The sequence below is a fragment of the Gobio gobio genome (assembly GCF_949357685.1).
Source record: "Gobio gobio genome assembly, chromosome: 8".
Classification (NCBI taxonomy): Eukaryota; Metazoa; Chordata; class Actinopteri; order Cypriniformes; family Gobionidae; genus Gobio; species Gobio gobio.
This window is the reverse complement of record NC_137114.1, coordinates 39,756,797-39,777,477: the sequence shown is the minus strand read 5'-3', so window position 1 is coordinate 39,777,477 and position 20,681 is coordinate 39,756,797. Positions and strand designations below refer to the sequence as shown.

The 20,681-nt window shown below is 38.1% G+C and overlaps 1 protein-coding gene across 1 annotated transcript in view; it reads left to right on the top strand.

Annotated features, from left to right (window-relative positions):
* The window catches only part of nxn (nucleoredoxin), an 82,791-nt gene that overhangs the window by 55,216 nt on the left and 6,894 nt on the right, over positions 1 to 20,681 (top strand). The window contains exons 2-7 of the mRNA XM_079824094.1: positions 6,589 to 6,706; positions 10,032 to 10,165; positions 12,399 to 12,499; positions 14,974 to 15,080; positions 19,235 to 19,414; positions 19,559 to 19,683. Of these exons, the coding sequence (XP_079680220.1) occupies positions 6,589 to 6,706; positions 10,032 to 10,165; positions 12,399 to 12,499; positions 14,974 to 15,080; positions 19,235 to 19,414; positions 19,559 to 19,683 (765 nt within the window). The remainder of the gene's footprint in view (positions 1 to 6,588; positions 6,707 to 10,031; positions 10,166 to 12,398; positions 12,500 to 14,973; positions 15,081 to 19,234; positions 19,415 to 19,558; positions 19,684 to 20,681) is intronic.

Below are 20,681 nucleotides of genomic sequence, written 5' to 3'. Positions count from 1 at the left end.
CCGCCTGTCCCTCAAAGTGGCCACGCCCTTAATTATGCAGAACTTTAAGGCTTTATATAATGTAAACGAATGAGTTATAATAAAAAAAAATTCACCCCCCTCACAGTTGTCATGAAGGGCAAAATTAGCCGTATAGACCAAAACCACAATTTGTACCAGGCTGTAAACATGTGTTTTTCTGCTGTAAAGTTGGGCGTTTTAACACGGGGCTCAATGAGATTCTGCTCCCTTCTGGAGCCTGTGAATTGCAGTTTAATTCACTTCCGTATTGGCTTCAAGAGAAACTGCGGGAGGTTGCCGCTTGACACTGATGTATTTTATGATATGGCAGTGCAAGTTGCTTTCAGTTAAAACAGCTCAAATATGCATTTTAGGCTTAAAGCTACACTGTGTAACTTTTTTAGTCTATTCTTAGCTAAAAACACTTAGTTCTTTGAAAAATATATGTGCTCATTAATGTATATTTACTTCTTTCAAGTAATAAAGTATTCTCGTAAGTTTATAATATGCCATTGAAAATACATAAGGTAATGGGATCTAACGGTGGTCGCCATGTTGCCCCTCCATCTTGAAAGTACATTAGCCAAAGAGGGACATACCCGTAAATTCAAGCTTCGCCTTTTGCGTTTCACTCGATGGCACTGTACAAAATTCTCTGCCTCGCGCATGTGCGCGTCAACTTGTTCAGACTTGTCTGGTGCATGTGCAGAGAGTTTTCATCTCAGCAGCTCCAGTAACAGAGTTATACGGAGTTTTCCTGGCTTGTTTATTCCTCAAAAGTCTGTTTTTCCTTGTGTGGTATTTCTGTGCGTTAATAACTCCGTAAGTAATAATAGTTATTGTCATTGTAACGTTAGATGTGTTTCAGAGTGTGTCATCGCGTAATTCAGTTGATGTCACCTCAGAAGTATTTTTGTGTCAACATACAAAAGCGTAATGCTCACCTATTTGAATAATCATTCAGTTATTTTGTTATCAACAATGTTTATTCGTTTTTAGAAAATATTTGCTTGTAATGTATGTTGACGGAAATATGTATCAGGTCTGATCGGCATTTTAACAATTGTTATACAGAGCGCACTGCAGTGCTAACGTTAAAGCTGCGCACACACTTTTGTAACCGGACACCGCTTGTTAGCAGCGGCAGCTCCGCTCCTTTTAATGCAGCTGCATTTAGCACCTATATATGGTACAATAAGCTCTGGTTTACGGTTACATTATACAAATGTAACTTATAAGTATACTTATACAGTTCTGAACTGTGTATGTATATTTACCATCCTTATTTGTTCTCTCACAGAAACCACATTTGTGTACATATCCACGCAAACCTGTTTATGCCTTGCAATTGGATGACTGAATAAACATTACTATCATCAAAGTTCACTCTGGATTAGCTGCAGTTCTTTCTAGCCGAATAATTAGGCCAGTTGAGTTCCAACCATCCCACTGCGCACAGAATATCCCACAGGCACCGTGTTGAATGTGGACGAGGTCGAACTGGAAGCCATATTAATCTTGGACTAATTCGGCCACCGTAGGAGTTGAAACGAAATCGGAATTGAGAAGAACAGAAACTAAAATTCACTGGATGGTCATATACCTTTTAACCGCTAGATGGGGGAAAATATCACACAGTGTAGCTTTAAAGTTTTTTGCATTTTAGTATGAATAGTATTAGCCTTACTGTTATCTATAACAGTACTATTATCCTTAGTGTGCTCCAAAACAATGACAAAAATGGCATTTAGAACATATGATCATTCAAAACTTCCAATATGGATCAGTGATTTTGATGACATCACTCTGCACTTCAGCTTCGCATCAGATTTTCTGTCCAATCAAATGCCCTCTAGAATCTAAAGCGTCCCGCCCCCTACACTGTAAATAGACACTGAAGCTAAAGCGTTCACACATTTACTATTTGGTGAAATATGGTGAATGGCACATGCATTATATAGGGGATAGAGAACGATTCAGACAGTGTAAATATGCTTTCCATTGGGATGAATGAAGTCTGGTTTCACGTTAGTTTCATGCAAAACGCATTTCTATGGTATACTGGAAAACTGACTTTTATTGTCAAAAACAATATATAGCTGCTTTTCCACTGTCGGGTAATAGAGTAATAAAACAGTGTACAGATAGGAAGATTTTATTTAAAATAAACATAAGTTAAATTCAATAGTTTACAAATGGATTATTATATACCATTTAAGAAAATGTTTTATTACAGTAATGATCTTTTTTTTTTTTTAAATAAGTAGGCTAATGGGGGATGAGCTTTATTGTCATAATAATTTTACCATGCAATATAATATAAAATATATAATTATTTCTTTTTATCCATTTTCACTCATTTTCTCCATGAAGAGAGTCTTCTTTCATTACTACTCAAGCATGCTTGATCCATTTGTGGTTGAACAAATGGCCCGAGCTCGACCCGTGTGTTTGAGTGAATGTAATGTATAGTTAATGTCCACTGTGGTTGTTAAATGGTCACAGCAGGGAATATTGGCACATTGGAGGCCTTGCTCTGAGTAAAGTAGAGAAACAACATGAGCGGCCATAGACGAAGGTTATTAATGGCGGCTGTCACTAATGTTTGTTGATTTTGCCAATGGCACGTCTCTGAGGCCATTATTGTTACTGGTGTGAAATGAAATCTCCTGTATTTCATCATGCGTACTGCAGAGTTTTCAGAAACAGCACTCAGGGTTTTCTAAATGAGTGTGCAGCCCTCCAGAGAGTCTGTGTAAATGTTGCCATCACATAGAAATGAGAAAATTAATAATAAGGTCCTTTAAAAGAAAGCCAACACTTTGAAAATATGCAGACTAGCTCAGAGTTTTAAATGAGAGAATGGTATTCCCCCTACAGCCTGCCATCACAGTGTCATAAGAACAGTCGCAGTTTTTTTCTGCGTCTCTTGCAATGGAAAGTTGAATTTCACCAGTGCAAAATAAAAGGAAATTGAAAGTAATTTGCCATAAATCATCATTATTTCGAGAAGCCTCTACTGATGTGGGTAACTGTGACTGATGAATGCAGGTGATGCAGACGCCATGATTACCGACCATCATCCCCTGCAGGATTATGCTAATCGGGCGAATTGTGATTCTCTCTAGCTTGATGATCTCAGTTGTGGAGCGATTTGCCAGGGTACGCCGTTCTGAAACGAGCAGAAATGCTTTAAATCGTCATTTTTGTGCAAGAGCTGAATGCTATTGGTTTCTTGCTTCTTTTTTTAGTCTTTTCTTATGCTATACTTCTGTGTGTAGGTGGGTCTGTGATATTTTGTACATATAAAAGTGCAAGAGAGCTGCAGTAGGGCAATATGGAAATGTTACTATAGCCTATAGATTTTTTACATTATTTCAAAGTAATACCTACAGTAATACAGTAACAATACTGTTACAAATAACTGTCTGTTATTATTAATTATCGTCAACTTTTCTGACAAAAAATCGTTGCTAAACAGCCGGCATCATGATTTATTCGGCTTTAAAGGCACAATATGTAATTTTTGCAACTAGAGGTCACTTATTCAAAACAAAGGCGTTACTTGATGACGCCTTGATTTCGGGGAATCATGGGAGTTGTTGTCTTCACCTCTACAGCCGGTGGAAAAGAATCCGATAGGACTCGGGTAGAAATCATATTCATGGATGAGCTAAAGTATTAAAGATTCATTAAAGTCAGGGCTATAACCACCATAGACATTGAGGGGGATAATAATTAGAAATGGCCAAATTCGTGCACTAAAGCGCTCTGCATGTTGTTGTTAGGATGCCAAAAAGGTTTAAAAGTTAAATTTTTAGTCTGGTCTGCTGCAGTCTAAAAGCGCTCATCAATGTCAAAATGATTGAGATGACCAATCAAATCAAAGTAGGCGGAGTTTGCAGAACGCAAATTCCAGCACGAGGCGTCAGTTTAACGTTGAAAGAAAGTGACGTAAGCAAAACATTTAATACATGTGAACTGTTTTGCGACAGAAATGTTAAATGACAGACAGCAACATCCAGTGATGCAACTACTCAACTTTTTCTCAAATATGGCCGTTTTGAATTGAAAATATTCTTAACCGAGTGTGAAGAGACAAGAAACGTTTCACATTTTCGACATTTTAGGCATATAAAAAAAGTACAAATGTGCATATTTTAATTCAAATGAATAAAAATATTATTTGCAAATAGTTCAAAATGATTATTTCCCAACTAGAATTAGACCTAGAATTTCCTTTAATGTTATGTTTCCATATGCTTTATAAAAAATTGCCAACGATTGCTAATGAGAGACAAGTACGACACACGACTCAAGAGCAGTGGTGCTTTTATTATGCCACCGATGACCGCTTCCGCTTTTTCCGCTCATGTGTACGGATAACACAGCGCTGTTTTATCATATTAGATACATTTGAGTGTGTTGAAAGTTATGTTATAACGCTCCTCTGTGCATTCGCTCGGTGGCTACTATGAGACACATGTTGCATTGCAGTAAGCTAGATCGATATTAGGTATAGTAAAATGCCCCCCCCCCCATCTGCTGGTTTCTTGAAGAAACTCTTTGACCTCTAAAACATGTCTGCATTCATCACTCACTGTCCATGTCCTTCCTTAATTGGCCATTTTCATCAGGTTCAGGCTGAGTGTTTTTAGCCTACTTGAACTGATGGGCAGCCGTTGACATGGCTGATCATGGAGCTGTCTTTCATTTCATATTACCTGACTCCTTTATCCAGTCACTCATACAGCTGTCTCACAGCCTGCAGCCGAGCTTTGTTCTCTCATGGACTCTCTCGCGACTCACTGTAGATCTGAGCCCAAACACACAGCTGTGTCAGATTCACAGGTGTGTGTAAGGTAAGCAGCAGTGTTGATACATGAGACCTTCACAGTTAGTGCCCTCTAACCTCACTGATTTGCAGCGTAGGCCGCTTGCACTTCGGGCCGGAGTGAGAAATTTGGGCGCAGACAGGCCAATGATTGAGCGAGCAACTTGACTGTTGACAATGGCAGCGCTGCGGGTTTGTGTTGGAGCCGTTCTCTGGACACAATCCTTCAGGCTTAGAGAAACAGAGAAACACTCTTTGACTGCCTGTTCACATCTAAACTGTCCTCCGGTGAAAACATTTCATCAGCTATGCATCAAAGAGTTTGATCACACAGCGCAACCTCCACTGATTTATTCAGCCACGCTTAACATTTGACTTCATGTATATTTTTAACTGAAACTAGAATAAGGTTGTGTAGAATTTTTTTTTCACTTAATTTGCCTACAGTATTTTCATTGGCTTTACCTGAATAGTGAACAGTGTAGTCTAAATCACCACACAAATGATTTTTATGAGCGGTCTCTTTAGTGAATCAAGAACATAACCAGTGGAGCTAGAATTCAGGAAATCAATGACTCTTATAAACTGGAATGGTTCACAAAAGATGACGAATCTGTCTGAAACAATGCCCTGTATTATTTACAATATTAGCAGAATATGTAAGCAATTGTTACACTGAAATATACCCAAATGAAGAAGGATAAATGACTTGTAAAGCAAAATCTGCATCAAAATCTGTACATATATATTGATTTTCAGCCCTAGTGCTGTCAATTTAATGTGATTTTAAATTATGTAATGTAATTTATTATACAATTAGTCATGCCCCTGATCTGAATGTAAATGTAATGAGGAATTTGGCCCTGCTTACAAAGCCACTGTCGTCTAATATCTGTTATTTTGTACTACAACAAAATTATTATCTTTATTTGGGGGCAAAAAAGTCTTTAATTCAATAAATTTTTAAGCGTAACATTTAGTTCAGTCAAAAATGTAATGAAATGACGGCTCTAGTCTTTGCATGTGTGTCTGGTGTTTTGATAAATCATTCATGTCCGTAGCACCGGTGTTTCATGCGCTACATGTTTCGCATCAGTCCGCTGCAGCTACTGTAGTTTACTTTTATAGGCGTCTTTCATCCATTAAACCTTTGCACGTCCATGTCCTGAATAATTGACCAGGTTTCTTCTCACCTGCAAAAGGATGAAGACGGCGGCGGCGCCCACAGCCATGAGACTACACAGGCAAACGTCTCTGTCGAGCGAGGTTTAATCGCTGGCTTTTTAGTCCGTGTGGCACGGTTTGAGTGAGACTACAGAAAGATAAAGCGCTCCCCTCGAATTTCCTCAGATGCCAGTCTCTTTAAAGTTGAATCAGCCCTGTAGATGTTTGATTCTGGCCCTCAGCTAATTCTTCGCCGGCTCGCCTTGGCTGCGGATAGCACTTAATTCAACTCGCCACATTTCTGAGTCTCTTTATACTTCAGTGCGAGAGGAAGACGTTTTGTACCCTATTTTTAAGCCTCACATGGAAAGATGGGAAAGTAATGATTGTATCTCTAATGGTTAAAAAGGCAAAAAAGCTTTGAAAAAAGAGAAATGAGCCGAGATGAATCGTGCTCTCGCTTTCTAACACACACACACACACACACATTCCCACTCCTCCTTATTCTTTCAGTCATATTCCTTTTGAATATCTTTTGATTCCCAGTCTCTCATCTCAGTCTATGTCTGTCTGTCTTTTTCTTTTTGTAGATGAAGCTATGGAACAAGTACAAGGTGACTAGTATTCCTTCACTGGTGTTCATCGACGCTGCCACAGGGAAGGTCGTGTGTCGGAACGGCTTGCTCGTAGTGAAAGATGATCCAAAAGGTGAGTACCAGGGTTCAATTTTTCACCCACTCGCTCTCTAAAGGGTTTAAAGGGATAGTTCACCCAAAAAAGAAACTTCTTTTGTTATTAATGTAATGGAGGCCAGCTAGTAAAGAGGCAAAACTCACTCCCCTGGCCTTAAGAGATGCACGAGTGACTGATGCTGGAGGCTCCGGACTTTAGTGTCCTTGTTAGGACTCCCAAGCCCACTGGTTCGTATCCCACTCTGAGGGTTGTGAGTAGGAACACGAATTTGAATGATTAATTTGTGAATCGGAGTTGGACAGCATTACTAAATAGTGGAAACAAACAACCCATGTGTAGATTCTCCAAAATTACTACTAATGTGTTCCACACAAAAGAAAAGTCATACAGGTTTGAAACAAACAAATTAGGGTTTGTAAATGATTCACTTATTTGCTGGTGAACTATCCCTTTTTCTTGACTTCCGCATGCTCAGGAACTCTCACTGCACGGTACATGGCTGTCCTTTGCTTCCCTTCAGCTGTCTGTATGGTAAGAGTACTTGAAGAGCTCTATGCATTTGATAGCTCTCGGCTCACTTGAGTGGTGTCATCTGTAACTCCTCTCTGCAGGTGAAAGAAAGGCATTTATTTGTCTGGAAAGGCAGGGAGCCACTGCATTTTCATGCATTGGAATTTGTCAGGTGATCCACATGACACATTGTCCTCCGCTGCCTAATGAGCCTCGGCTCCAACAGGTACCAGCATTAAGAGTGAAAAATGAACTCGGTGATTCATGAAGCACAGTGCCATTCTGAAACACTGGCGCGCAGGATTGATGACTGTGCTTTCAATGTGATGACATAGCCAAGAGCTTTTGTTTGAAAGCATGTGCGATATCCGGTGTGTTTGTATAGTGTGTGTGTGAACATGTGCACAGTAGCCAGTACAGGAGCAGGTTCAAAACCCCAGCAACAGCTCTGCGCTTTTGTTCTTTCTGGCTAATTAAGCCTGTTACAAAGAATGAAGACACTTCACTATTAATATTTCACTGTTTGGTCCAAAAGTATTATAATGGCCATGTTTGTTAAGCTACAAAATGGCACAAAAACATCAAAAAGCATCATAAAAATGCTCCATGCATAACACTAAATACCAAGATATAATCCATAGGATAGATTTGTAGAACTAATAGACCAACATTTAAGTCATAATTGACTGAAAAACATACTGGTGAACTGTAAACTTGAGAACCATTGCAACTGAATCACTCATTCAGTGAGTTGAACTTGAAAACCAGGGCCCGTATTTATCAAGCTTCTCAAAGTGCCATTTTAGTCTTAAAGGGTAACTTCAGTGATTTAGCATTAGGCTTTGTATCAGTAGAAACTCGGTAGTATATTCAAATTATGGTATATTCCCCATAATTTGTAAAAATACATTTTCTGTCTTTTCTCAGTCTAGATTATTTTCAAAAATAATTTCACATTTCTACTACATAAATGACAGTTTAAATACACATTCATCTTCACAGCGCTGAAGTGCCCCTTTAAGTGCTGAGAATTCATGAAATTTACTCCTACTTTCAAACTTAAGTATAAAAGCAAGTTATCAAATTTCTTAAAGCTAAGATTCACTCTTACTCTCCCAGTTATTTAAGACCGCTCAAGAGGTCTCTCAAGTGGTTAGGAGTTGCCAGTAAGGGCTTGTGATGGAACTGAGGAGACAGAGACGTGCGCAAATCTTTCAGGAGAGGAAGGAAACATTTTTTTTTTAATAGGCTATTTGACGACGAGCGGTTAATCAAATGTCTTTTTCAGCGCTGGTTAATGTTGCCATTTATTTTCCGCTGTTCGAATAATTCTCCAAGCAGTAGCGCTTCTTCCTCCCACCAATTCTGTATGATTTTGGATTATATCATAAAATCTAGCCTATATATAGGCAGGTCAGTTAACAGCGCACCAGTTTAAAATGTGTTATTTGTAAGACATGGTGGAAAACGTATTTATCTTTCATTTCCAATGTGAATATCATAATGTATTCTCTTGAAAATTCCTTATTGTGTGTTGAATTTTAACTCCCCTTAATTCCACCATTCAATGTGAATTCATCTGAGAATATGAGATTGTCCGTTGCTGCGTTACTGAATTTACGATTGTTTGCAGCCTTTAGCCACTACCTAAAATGCACTGGATCCTTCACTGGAAACCGAAAGTAACTCACTCCCGCTAAACAATTACTCTTGTTACTTATTCTTGCACCGGGAACGATACCATTATGAATAAATGTTTGCCAAGAAGTATTTCCTTCTAAAGCTGAGTGCAAAGTGAACCACATTTGGTTTTCGTTTACTAAAAATTAGTACAATTCGAACAGGGAGTTGTGTTGAGATCCCCATATCTATGGGACTGAACTGTAAAAGGCCTTGAAAATAAACCTTTTAAAAGAAAATGTATTAAGAACGAGAATCTAGAAGGACATTAAGATTTATTGAATACTTTGAGTTACAAGCATGCAAACTTTTGGCACAGGTATGTTCTATGCAATTGAGGTGATAAAAACAAGATACATTTCCAGTTTCAACATTATTTGTTCTTCAGATATTCCTCTTTAAATATAAAAAGTATCAGCTGTATCCAAATCGACCCCCATTTGGTTTTAGACCACTGAAACTTTTTACTAATGTAACCAGTTTACTAATGTAGCCACATTAAGATTTCCATATCTCTGGGACTGAACCATTGGGGGCTAGTAGTTCAAGAATCAGAATCTAAAAGGATATTAAGAGATCTTTAATACTCCTTGAGTTACAGGCATTCAAACTTGAGACAAAAACCACAAGAACTGCTTTTTTCCCATTTTTGAACTGTTACCATTGACATATAATGCAACTAAGATGGCTAAAGTCAACAGATTTTACTAATAGACCTATAAATCTCTGTGTAAAAATAAAATAATGATGCTGCCATCTTTCTAAAGTAATTTTGACCCCCTGTAATTTGGCTCCAAATCTCAGGTTTCCATTTGAACCGGGGACCTCTGGTTGAGTTGACATGGAATGACCCCCTTTAATTCTTCGTTTTTAGTTGAGGTATACTAAATAAACACCATTTTTAAATAGTTATATAATATTTTGGAGAAATGGATGGACTTCCATCTCTCATAAGGCCTGATATTTGCTTCTGCTCCCATTCGCATCTGTCGCAGCGTTTGATTTCCATGTGCTATCAGGATCCAGAGGAGAGGCTCGTGTGTATTATAAATATATGAATGACATATGCATGTGCTGCGCTGGCAGTGAAAGGAGGATTGTGTGACAGTAATCAGAGTCCTGCTCTTCTCCGCTCCCACCCGTCATGCAGGCCTGGAGTTCCCCTGGGGGCCGAAGCCCTTTGCGGAGGTGGTGGCTGGGCCCTTGCTCAGGAACAACCGACAGACGGCAGATAGCAGTGCCCTGGAGGGCTCCTATGTGGGGGTTTACTTCTCTGCACACTGGGTGAGTGCTTTATGTGTCAGTGTTTCTAACCTAGCCATACAGTGAGATCAAATTGGATCTCCTGTGCTATAAATAAGTAAGCAATAAGTACAAAATTTAATTTAGTTTAACTTGATGTACCAAAATAACTAAAACTCATATAGTTAAGTAAAAAACTTTGCTAAATGACAAAATTACTAAAACTTTAACGAAAATGAGAATGGAATATATAAATAAAACAAATTAAAAATATTAGTAAAAACTATAACAATGATACTAAACTGGTTATTAAATTGATAGAAATCACAGTAACAGAATCGGACATAACCAAAAAATGACTCGCGGTTCAGTGAGGGAGTCAGTAATAGCTCTGAACGATTCACTGAGTGAGTCTGATTCAAACCTCTAATAACTTGTTTCGTGAATCTTTTTGATTGAGTCTTTTAAAAGAACCAGTTCATAAGAGTCATTTTTTCATGAGTCGGATTTCAAAGCTGTGTGGTGTTACTCTTCCCCTTGGTTTTCCCATCATGTGAAACTTTTTCCACAGACACCCTGTTATTTACCACCATAAAAGTCACTCCTTACACTCAGGCCATTTTGTGACGCGCTCATTCGCGTTCACGGTGGAACGGTTTCTTGAATGACAGTATTTCTTGGCGCTTCGCCGAACACGGGCACTGCTAGTGCCAGTCCACAGGGCAGCCGCAACAGTAGCGGGAGCTTGTTTTTCCAGTCCCCCCTTTTCCAAACCGAGACAAATTGTGAAGATGAGCCACAAAACCAAGCTATATATTTCAGTTTATTATTCCAGCACCGCATTCCTCGCTCCTAACCAGCGTAAAGTGAACCTCTATTAAAGTGACTTTTATAAGACTAAGTGTGTCTGGACATATTGTTGCCGTCGATTATACTCCATTTGAAAACGACCTCAGATGACCTCAAGGAAACCGAGGAAGAGTGTGTAGCTTTGTGATTCTGTATCTGTAAAGAAACACACTGAGACGGAAACGAAGAAAGGAGAATATTTTACTAGTATTTTTACCTCTGAATAATCGGTCAGGGTCCTCTTATTTTTCAATAATAATAATCTAATAAATATTAATAGTATTAAAGAATAAAATACAAAGCAGTCTAGGATGCTCTTCCTACCGAATTCATGCTGATTATTGGGCATTTTTCTGCACTGATGTTATTAGAGATATTTGTTCAATGCATTTAAATATGGTAAATGAGTACTACACGCACACTGGAAGCATAAGGGTGTGTTAACACTTGGCATGTTTTGTTCGATTAAAAAAAAAACCCTGGTGCGAACGTGTGAACGCATCCAATCTGAACCCTTGTGCACACAACAAACCAAAAACAGGAGGATGAGACCCTAAAAAGGACTGAATGCTCAAGCATACCTGCTTTTTCTCGTCATAGACGCGATGTTGGCCATCACAGTTCGGTACAGGCATCAGAGCCGTGTCTTCTCGCAGCAGATCTTCACTTGTGTGTGTGACGGAGGGATAAGCTCTTCTTGAGTTCTCAGCTGGTCAAAAAAAGCATCATATGTAGAATATGCACATACACAAGCGTATTTATCCCAGCACACAGCATTGTTTTGGATGTTCGGTAAGTCAAAAAATAAAATTTGTCATAAGTCGACCAATCAGTTTGTGAGCGTCCCCATGCCTTTAGGTTTGGTGATCAAAATGCCAATGTGAACGCTAAGCAGACCAGGACTAAATGGGGTTTTTTTTTCTTCAAACCAACCGAACTGAACTACAAGTGTGAACGCACCCTTAATCAGATCTGCCTAAATATTTGATAAAGAAATGTAGAAGGGCCGGAGGATATTTAAAACTTTGTGAATGACAGGCGTTTGAGTTGTGCGTGAAACTGCTGAGCTTTCGTTCAGTGTGGGCCTGCCGGTAGTCAAAGGTCTGGAGAGCTCTTGAAGAGAGCTGAGTGAAGCATGTCAGGCTGTATGTAGCACTCTTGTGAAAAGAGAAAAACATGCAGCACAAAATACCTCCAAGCTATTAAAGAAAGGATGAGTTTAAAAGCTCTTCCAGGCCCTATTCACATTTGTTTTTTGTTTTTTTTCTTAAAGGAGTGCTGAACTGCAGGGAGAGTAATATTAAGTGCTCTGGGCGCTCACTAGGCCACTAAGTGCTGTTTATTATCAGAAACCCTTCAGGAGATCTTGTCATAACTTATGTATGTGTTTGTGTGTGTTTTATGTGTGTGTGTGTTCTTCCTGCAGTGTCCTCCTTGTCGCAGTCTAACCCGAGTTTTGGTGGAATCATACCGGAAAGTGAAAGAATCAGGACACAAATTTGAGATTGTGTTTGTTAGTGCTGATAGGTAAGAAACGAACATTTTAAAAAAAGCTTTTTTTTATTTTTTTATTACAAATTATATTAGTAGCATAACAATTTCAGTGGATTTTTTTTTTGTCTCTAAATCCTAAATGCAGAAATTTCCTGGTTAAAATGTATTATTGGGCTCTGACTTTAAAAAATATGTTAGCTTTATATACAGTGAGGAAAATAAGTATTTGAACACCCTGCTATTTTGCAAGTTCTCCCACTTAGAAATCATGGAGGGGTCTGAAATTGTCATCGTAGGTGCATGTCCACTCTGAGAGACATAATCAACAACAAAAAAATCCAGAAATCACAATGTATGATTTTTTTACTATTTATTTGTATGATACAGCTGCAAATAAGTATTTGAACACCTGAGAAAATCAATGTTAATATTTGGTACAGTAGCCTTTGTTTGCAATTACAGAGGTCAAACGTTTCCTGTAGTTTTTCACCTGGTTTGCACACACACACTGCAGGAGGGATTTTGGCCCACTCCTCCACACAGATCTTCTCTAGATCAGTCAGGTTTCTGGCCTGTCGCTGAGAAACACGGAGTTTGAGCTCCCTCCAAAGATTCTCTATTGGGTTTAGGTCTGGAGACTGGCTAGGCCACGCCAGAACCTTGATATGCTTCTTACAGAGCCACTCCTTGGTTATCCTGGCTGTGTGCTTCGGGTCATTGTCATGTTGGAAGACCCAGCCTCGACCCATCTTCAATGCTCTAACTGAGGGAAGGAGGTTGTTCCCCAAAATCTTGCAATACATGGCCCCGGTCATCCTCTCCTTAATACAGTGCAGTCGCCCTGTCCCATGTGCAGAAAAACACCCCCAAAGCATGATGCTACCACCCCCATGCTTCACAGTAGGGATGGTGTTCTTGGGATGGTACTCATCATTCTTCTTCCTCCAAACACGTTTAGTGGAATTATGACCAAAAAGTTATATTTTGGTCTCATCTGACCACATGACTTTCTCCCATGACTCCTCTGGATCATCCAAATGGTCATTGGCAAACTTAAGATGGGCCTGGACACGTGCTGGTTTAAGCAGGGGAACCTTCCGTGCCATGCATGATTTCAAACCATGACATACAATTTTGTCTCTAGTGTCTTTGGACAGCTCTTTGGTCTTGGCCATGTTAGTAGTTGGATTCTTACTGATTGTATGGGGTGGACAGGTGTCTTTATGCAGCTAACGACCTCAAACAGGTGCATCTAATTTAGGATAATAAATGGAGTGGAGGTGGACACTTTAAAGGCAGACTAACAGGTATTTGAGGGTCAGAATTCTAGCTGATAGACAGGTGTTCAAATACATATTTGCAGCTGTATCATACAAATAAATAGTTAAAAAATCATACATTGCGATTTCTGGATTTTTTTTTTTTTTTAGATTATGTCTCTCACAGTGGATATGCTCACCCCCCTCCATGATTTCTAAGTGGGAAAACTTGCAAAATAGCATGGTGTTCAAATACTTATTTCCCTCACTGTATATAACAAGGGATGCACCGATAATTCAGATTATGGCCGATAATTATTTCCATTTTATACCAATAACCTATAAATGGTCGATATAAATAATTCTATACTATTTTGTCTTGATAAATAAAAAGTAAAACACTTAAAAACCATCATTCTCAATGCTTCAAGTGAATTTAGGCATCACAACATTATGTACAGTATGAAAAATGTATATTAATTTTGATATTTGCTAAAGTTTACATTTAACAGTGTTATTAAATGATTTATTAAGACTTAAAGATGAACTTTGCCACCATCTAATGCATACAAAGTTAATGTAAAAATGAGAAAATTAATTATAGTGCTGTCAAATAATTAATCGCATCCAAAATAAAAGTTTATGTTTACATAATATATGTGTGTGTACTGTGTATAATTATGATGTGTATATATAAATACACACATGCATGTATTTTGTGTATTTATATATGGTTAAATATATAAAATATATATAATATCAATTATATAAATATATATACAGTATATACATGCAAATATTTAAAAAAAATTTACATGCATGTGTGTGTATTTAAATATACATACTAATTATACACAGTACACACACATATATTATGTAAACACAAACTTATTTTGGATGTGATGAATCGCGATTAATCATTTGACAGCCCTAGAAAATGAATGAGCGCATTTAAATATCGTTAGCCTCATAGCATAATTGCCTAAGTCATTTTTTGCCCAATCTGATCTGGGCAATTATGCTATGAGGCTAACGATATCCATTATTGGCCTACAGTACAACATCAAATGATAGCAATAAATTATAAATCTCTAATATCAGCCGATAACTCATATGGTCCTGATATATGGTGCATTCCTAACTTCGTACATAATATCAGCCGTATATGCTGTTTACTTCCAATTATTTGACTATCTTATATGTGGAGGACATTTTAAACATGCGATAAAGATGAGTCTTGTGATGTAGGTCGGAGGAATCGTTTACGCAGTACTTCAGCGAGATGCCGTGGTTGGCAGTGCCGTACACAGACGAGGCCAGACGGTCACGACTGAACAGACTCTATGGAATCCAAGGTACGTCTGTGGAATTTGGTTAACTCTGGCTCAGGTGGAAGTGCGTTTGTTTGATATAACAGCATGTGGTTGGATGTCACGTTGGCCGTCGCTGGATACAGCTGACCCTGCCAGGAACTGCAAACTGAGCTGTAGGACCTCAGGAATGTGGGCGGATAATCAAGTTTACTTTACTATTACTGTTCCCCACCGCGCCCTCTCTGTTTAACTCGCTTTCACTCGGTGTAACAATTCTGAAAACATGGTTTTTAAAGGGCTAGCTCAACCAAAAATTATAATTCTGTCATTATTTATTCACCCTCATGTGGTTCCAAACCTGCGTGATTTTATTTCTTCTGAAGAACACAAAAGAAGATATTTTAAAGAATGTTTTAACTGTTTTTGCCCATGTCATGAAAGTCAATGGGGTCCAAAACAACACTTGGACCCCATTGACTTTCATTGTATGGCCCCCCAAAAAGAAAACAGTTTTTTCAAAACCTCTTCAAAATAGATTTGTAACGACAAGAGAGTAAATAAATAATGACCATTCAAAAACAACAAAATGACTGTGTGTGCCAAACTATAAAAAATGTTCAACATCATTTTGAAAAATATGAAGTTTAAGCAGGTATAAATACAGTAACATATCAATAACACTTTACAGTAAGTTTAACACAATAGCGACACATTTACCAACATTGGACATTTTAAACCCTCGAAATGCTCTTGCCCTGCGTACTTCTTTACTCTACTTTTTTTCTTTTTTTTTTTGGTGTGAAATATCCTTTAATGTAAGTCAGTAATTCTGCTGTAATTGCCACATGTCTGAATCTGAAAAATAGTGATGAACTTTTTTTATTTCTGTTCGTTTTCGGCCCCCAAAAAACTCTATACTTGGACCAGGCATCATATGAGCCCTTTAACAGTCCAAAAAGTCTCTCTCTGCTTTCTGCTCTTCTCCGTTGGGAGTGGATGCATTGAGAGAGAAAGAACTGGCTTCTGGCCTATCCGGTCTGGAATGTGTGGAATTCATCTTGGATGAGTTGATACTGACTCCCCCATCCCTCCACCTCCAGCCTGAAGTCGGTGTGCGAGTCTGATAAGGCCACTAATACTGCAGGCAGATTTCTATCTCAAAGAGGGCTTGAGAGAGTCCGGCCATACAGAGAGATCAGTGTGACCACAGGCCGTCTGACTGTGTCTTTGTGGAAGAATGTGTGCTGGTGTTGTGCTTGGGGTGTGGAGGACATTTATGTGGCCTAAAGCCACTGTTTTCAAACACTAGACATTAAACATGGTAAGACATGTTAAAGACAATAATACAAAGTAATAAAATTAAAGATGAATTGTCCTTTAGCTTTGTTGACATTGTCACCTTAATATTTTTTTGTCCATTTTACTCTGATAAACAGCATATCTTTTGTCGGCAAAAGTAAAAACATTAAGCAATAAAACAAACACAGCAACATATCGCTAATACTTTAGAGTAAGTTTAACACAAAAGTTAATTAACAACATTTCTTACAGAATCTATTCATGTTAATCTTAAGGGATACATAACACACAGTTTCTGCCAATCTCATGTTAATCTTGAGTACCTATAGAGTAGTATTGCATCCTTCATATCTCCAAAGAGTCTTTAGTTTTATCATATTTATAAAAGACAGATACGCTGTACCATTTCTTTCCGAAAACAGCCGAACTCGTGCAGGCGTGCAGTGGGCGGAGCTAAAGAGTCATGAGCACACACCTATGACACACACACACACACAATACATCATGGCATTATCCCTGGATAACTTTCGATTCACTAGACGTTTGTGTTGTTGACATTATATGCACTTGCGCGCCAATTGCCAGTTTCGACTCATGACCAGGAACAAACACACTTGCAGAACTCCGTTGCTGCTCCAGAAAAACAAACTGCATCCATGTTTCCTTAATGCTGGGTTATTTGGGAAGCTGAACAAGGTTATCTTTCCCTCACAACCAAAAACACAGTTCTTTAGTGACATTGTTGATTTCGTGATCTTCCAAACGAAGCTCGTTGATGGGCGTGCTCTTGCTCTCGCTCTGGTTGATGTGTGCACACACTCATTTGGGAGAAGTGCCCATACAAGGAATTCCACCCTTTATGACATCATACAGGGCCATACTCGGAAAAAACTTTCCGAAACTTGTTCGAATCCTGAAGGAGTGTATTTGGCACAGAAATACTCCGTAGGACTGGGTGATATGGCCAAAAAAAATCATATCTCTGTATTTTTTGGTTGAATGGCGATACAAGGTATATATCCCAGTATTTTCTACATTTTTCTATTTGGATAAAAAAAAATGTTTTATATATACAGGGAGTGCAGAATTATTAGGCACGTTGATTTTCTGATCATATTTTTTTCCAGGCACATTTGACCAATTCCAAACCACAGTAATCCTAATAACTACTATTGATTTAGTATTTAATAATGTATAATTGATATATAATTGTTCATGAAGGCTAGAAATGAAAAACACCTTATATTCAGGTGTGCAGAATTATTAGGCATGTTTTCTTTTACAGATAAATTGAGCCAAAAAAGAGATTTAACTCAGACTGAAAAGTCAAAAAGTATTAAATGCCCATGAGAAGGATGCAATACTAATGCAATACTAGACATTGCAGTTAAGGCATGACCATTGGACAGTGAAATGCTCGTTGGGTCAGCAGGGTCAGACAAAAACAGGTGGTGAAGAAAAGACACCTGTTAACTGCAAAAGAATTAAGAATTAAGGTGAAAAATTAAGGGTGAAACCATCAGGAACCCTTTAGTCTCCAGCGCCACCATTTTCCAGAGCTGCAACCTACCTGGAGTCTCCAGAAGTGCAAGGTGTCAGGATCTCAGAGACTTCAGTTAGGTAAAGAATCCTAAAAAATGACCCCCACTAGATAAGAATCACAAGCTGAAGTGTTGTAAAATACATGAAGCCTGCTTTTTTATAGGCATGAAATAGCATTAGACCCCCCCTTTAATTGTAGTTCATGTTAATTTTATATTAATATTATGAACTTACATGAACAGGTTTGGAGTTGATTTTTTTTTTAATGTTTTCTTTTTTAATGTAATCAAAATCACTTTTTTATATTTTAATTTATTTAAAAATAATTTGTCAAAGCTAAATTTTCAGCATCATTACTCCAGTCTTCAGTGTCACATGATCCTCCAGAAATCATTCTAATATGATGATTTTTGCTCAATAATGTCTAATTGTTAATGTTGAAAACAGTTGACCATACACCTTAACTATTTTTCAATTAAATAAATGTTCTATATTTTAGTTTAATAATATTTAAATTACAATTGGTGTAGTAATCAAGGTTAAAATAGAGAATTCCAATACAAAGAAGCAAATTAGAGTCATTTTGTGGCTGGAAAAATAATAATGTTCATTTGTAATGCCATTACCCACAATAGGTGCCTGAAGGGCTCTTTAATAAATATAAATCTGGTTGCTCAAAAAAGTATTGCAGATCATAACTTCTTACTTATTTTTAGGTTTTGCATTTTAATAAATATTTAGACACTAGAAATTTTAAATTTTAAACACTAGATTTCTTTAAATGTGTTATTAAAAAAAGTTAATAACTTACATCCTAATATTTTTAATGTTACTTATATAAGCACACACAAGTGAATATTAATGAATGCAAGCAAATATAATTTAACCCAAGAAATAGTGCTAAAAAGACACACATATTATTCCTTATATGTAAAGTAGGCTATATACATACAAATTGATACTGAATCAAGATCGAAATCGATATTTGTGCCATTCACCAATACCCCAAATTTTCACTTTTTACACCTATAAGATGCACAAAAAAGATATATATATCACAATAAAGGACAGGGAAAATGCAAAAAAGCATAATATGAGCACTTTAAGTAAAAATCGATCTACCTTTGCCGTTTTAACCTAGAAAAACAAATGCCGAAAAACATTGCAACTTTCATCGCAACTTTTAAGAAAAGCGGCCGCAACATCAGGCATTTTAGGCCGCAACAATCACAAAAAAGGCCCGCGAAATCCCTGAGGGACTGACTTATGTAACTTGTGGTTGGCTGGGACAAAAACAGATTTATAACAATAAATGTTATTTATATATATATTTTATTTTTAATTACTTTCTCAAGGTATCCCCACACTGATTTTTCTGGACACAGAGGGTCACATGATCACGCGACAGGGGCGGGTGGAGATTCTCAATGACCCCGACTGTCGGCTCTTCCCGTGGCACCCGCGACCCGTGCTGGAGCTTAGCGAATCCAACGCCGTGCAGCTGCATGAAGGGCCCTGTCTCGTGCTGTTCGTAGGTCAGCTGATTCTTCTCTTCTTTTGAGATCATTGCAGAGGAGCACTCAAAGCCTATTGGCTCTTCAACTCCCTTCTCTAACTACTATGCTCATTCATCCATTTTTTTTTCTCGCTCATCTCAATGTTTTTAACCTCTCGTTTAGACGCTGAGGAAGAGGGAGAGCTGGAGCCGGCCAAGGAGCTCATCCAGCCAATCGCAGAGAAGATCATGGCCAAGTACAAAGGCAAGGAAGAGGAGACGCCACTGCTCTTTTTTGTAGCTGGAGAGGTACGTTTGTTAATATATTAAAGGACTAGTTCAGTCAAAAATTAAACATTATTTATGCAATCATTTCAAACCTGTATGACTGACTTTCTGCTGCAGAGAATATATAAAAGAATGTGTTTTGACAGTGTAATGAAAGTGACTGGTGCTGTCAAGCTCTAAAAAAAACTATTACAAGTAAATACTATTAAAAATATGCTATAGAAGTAGTATTCAGTCATTTGAAGCCAAAAAGTAAGCAAAAAAAACAACACTGATATAAGATACATGAGTGGTTCTTTTGGATCTATTAATGAATCAGTTCACAAAATTGATGTGAATGATTTGTTTATGAATCAAACTGATTCAGTTCTTGAATTCACATCGGGTAACAGCTCACTGGAGGGGAAGATTATTATTGAATAATGATTAAAATGTTTATCCTTTTATCACACACAGCAACATATGACTTATGAGTTCCTTTAAGGGTTTATCCTTTTTTTTTTCTCTGCCACAACAATCTGAATGTGTGCTTGCCTTTACACACAAGTGTGATGTGCCATCTGTTTCTGTATATTTGTGTAAAACAATCCTTCGGGAGGGCGGCATGCAATCACCAACATGTACATGCAGTAAATAAAAGGAGCTGCAGTTGAATGGCAAGCACATGTAGCACAAGCCTCAAACCCAGCGGGTGCCAAAACAGCTGTGCCCTTCTTTCTCTCCCTCCCTCCCTCCCTCGCTTTTTTTTTCATCTCCCTGATCACCTCTTCGTCTTTCAAGCCTGCATGCCAAGAGGGAGGAAAGCCAACATTTTCATAACTCTCATCTCCTGTTTTCTCTTTGTGACCTTTGCGGAAGTCATGTGACGGCAGCCGTAATTAATAGACGATTAGGCACCCATTTCTTTCCTTTTCCCCTTCTCACTTAACTTTCTTGCCACGTTAATTCTTTTTTTGTGTGAGGCACGCCCAGAAATGGCAGATCTTCAGGGTGGCTTTGCTATGCCATGGTTTGAGTTT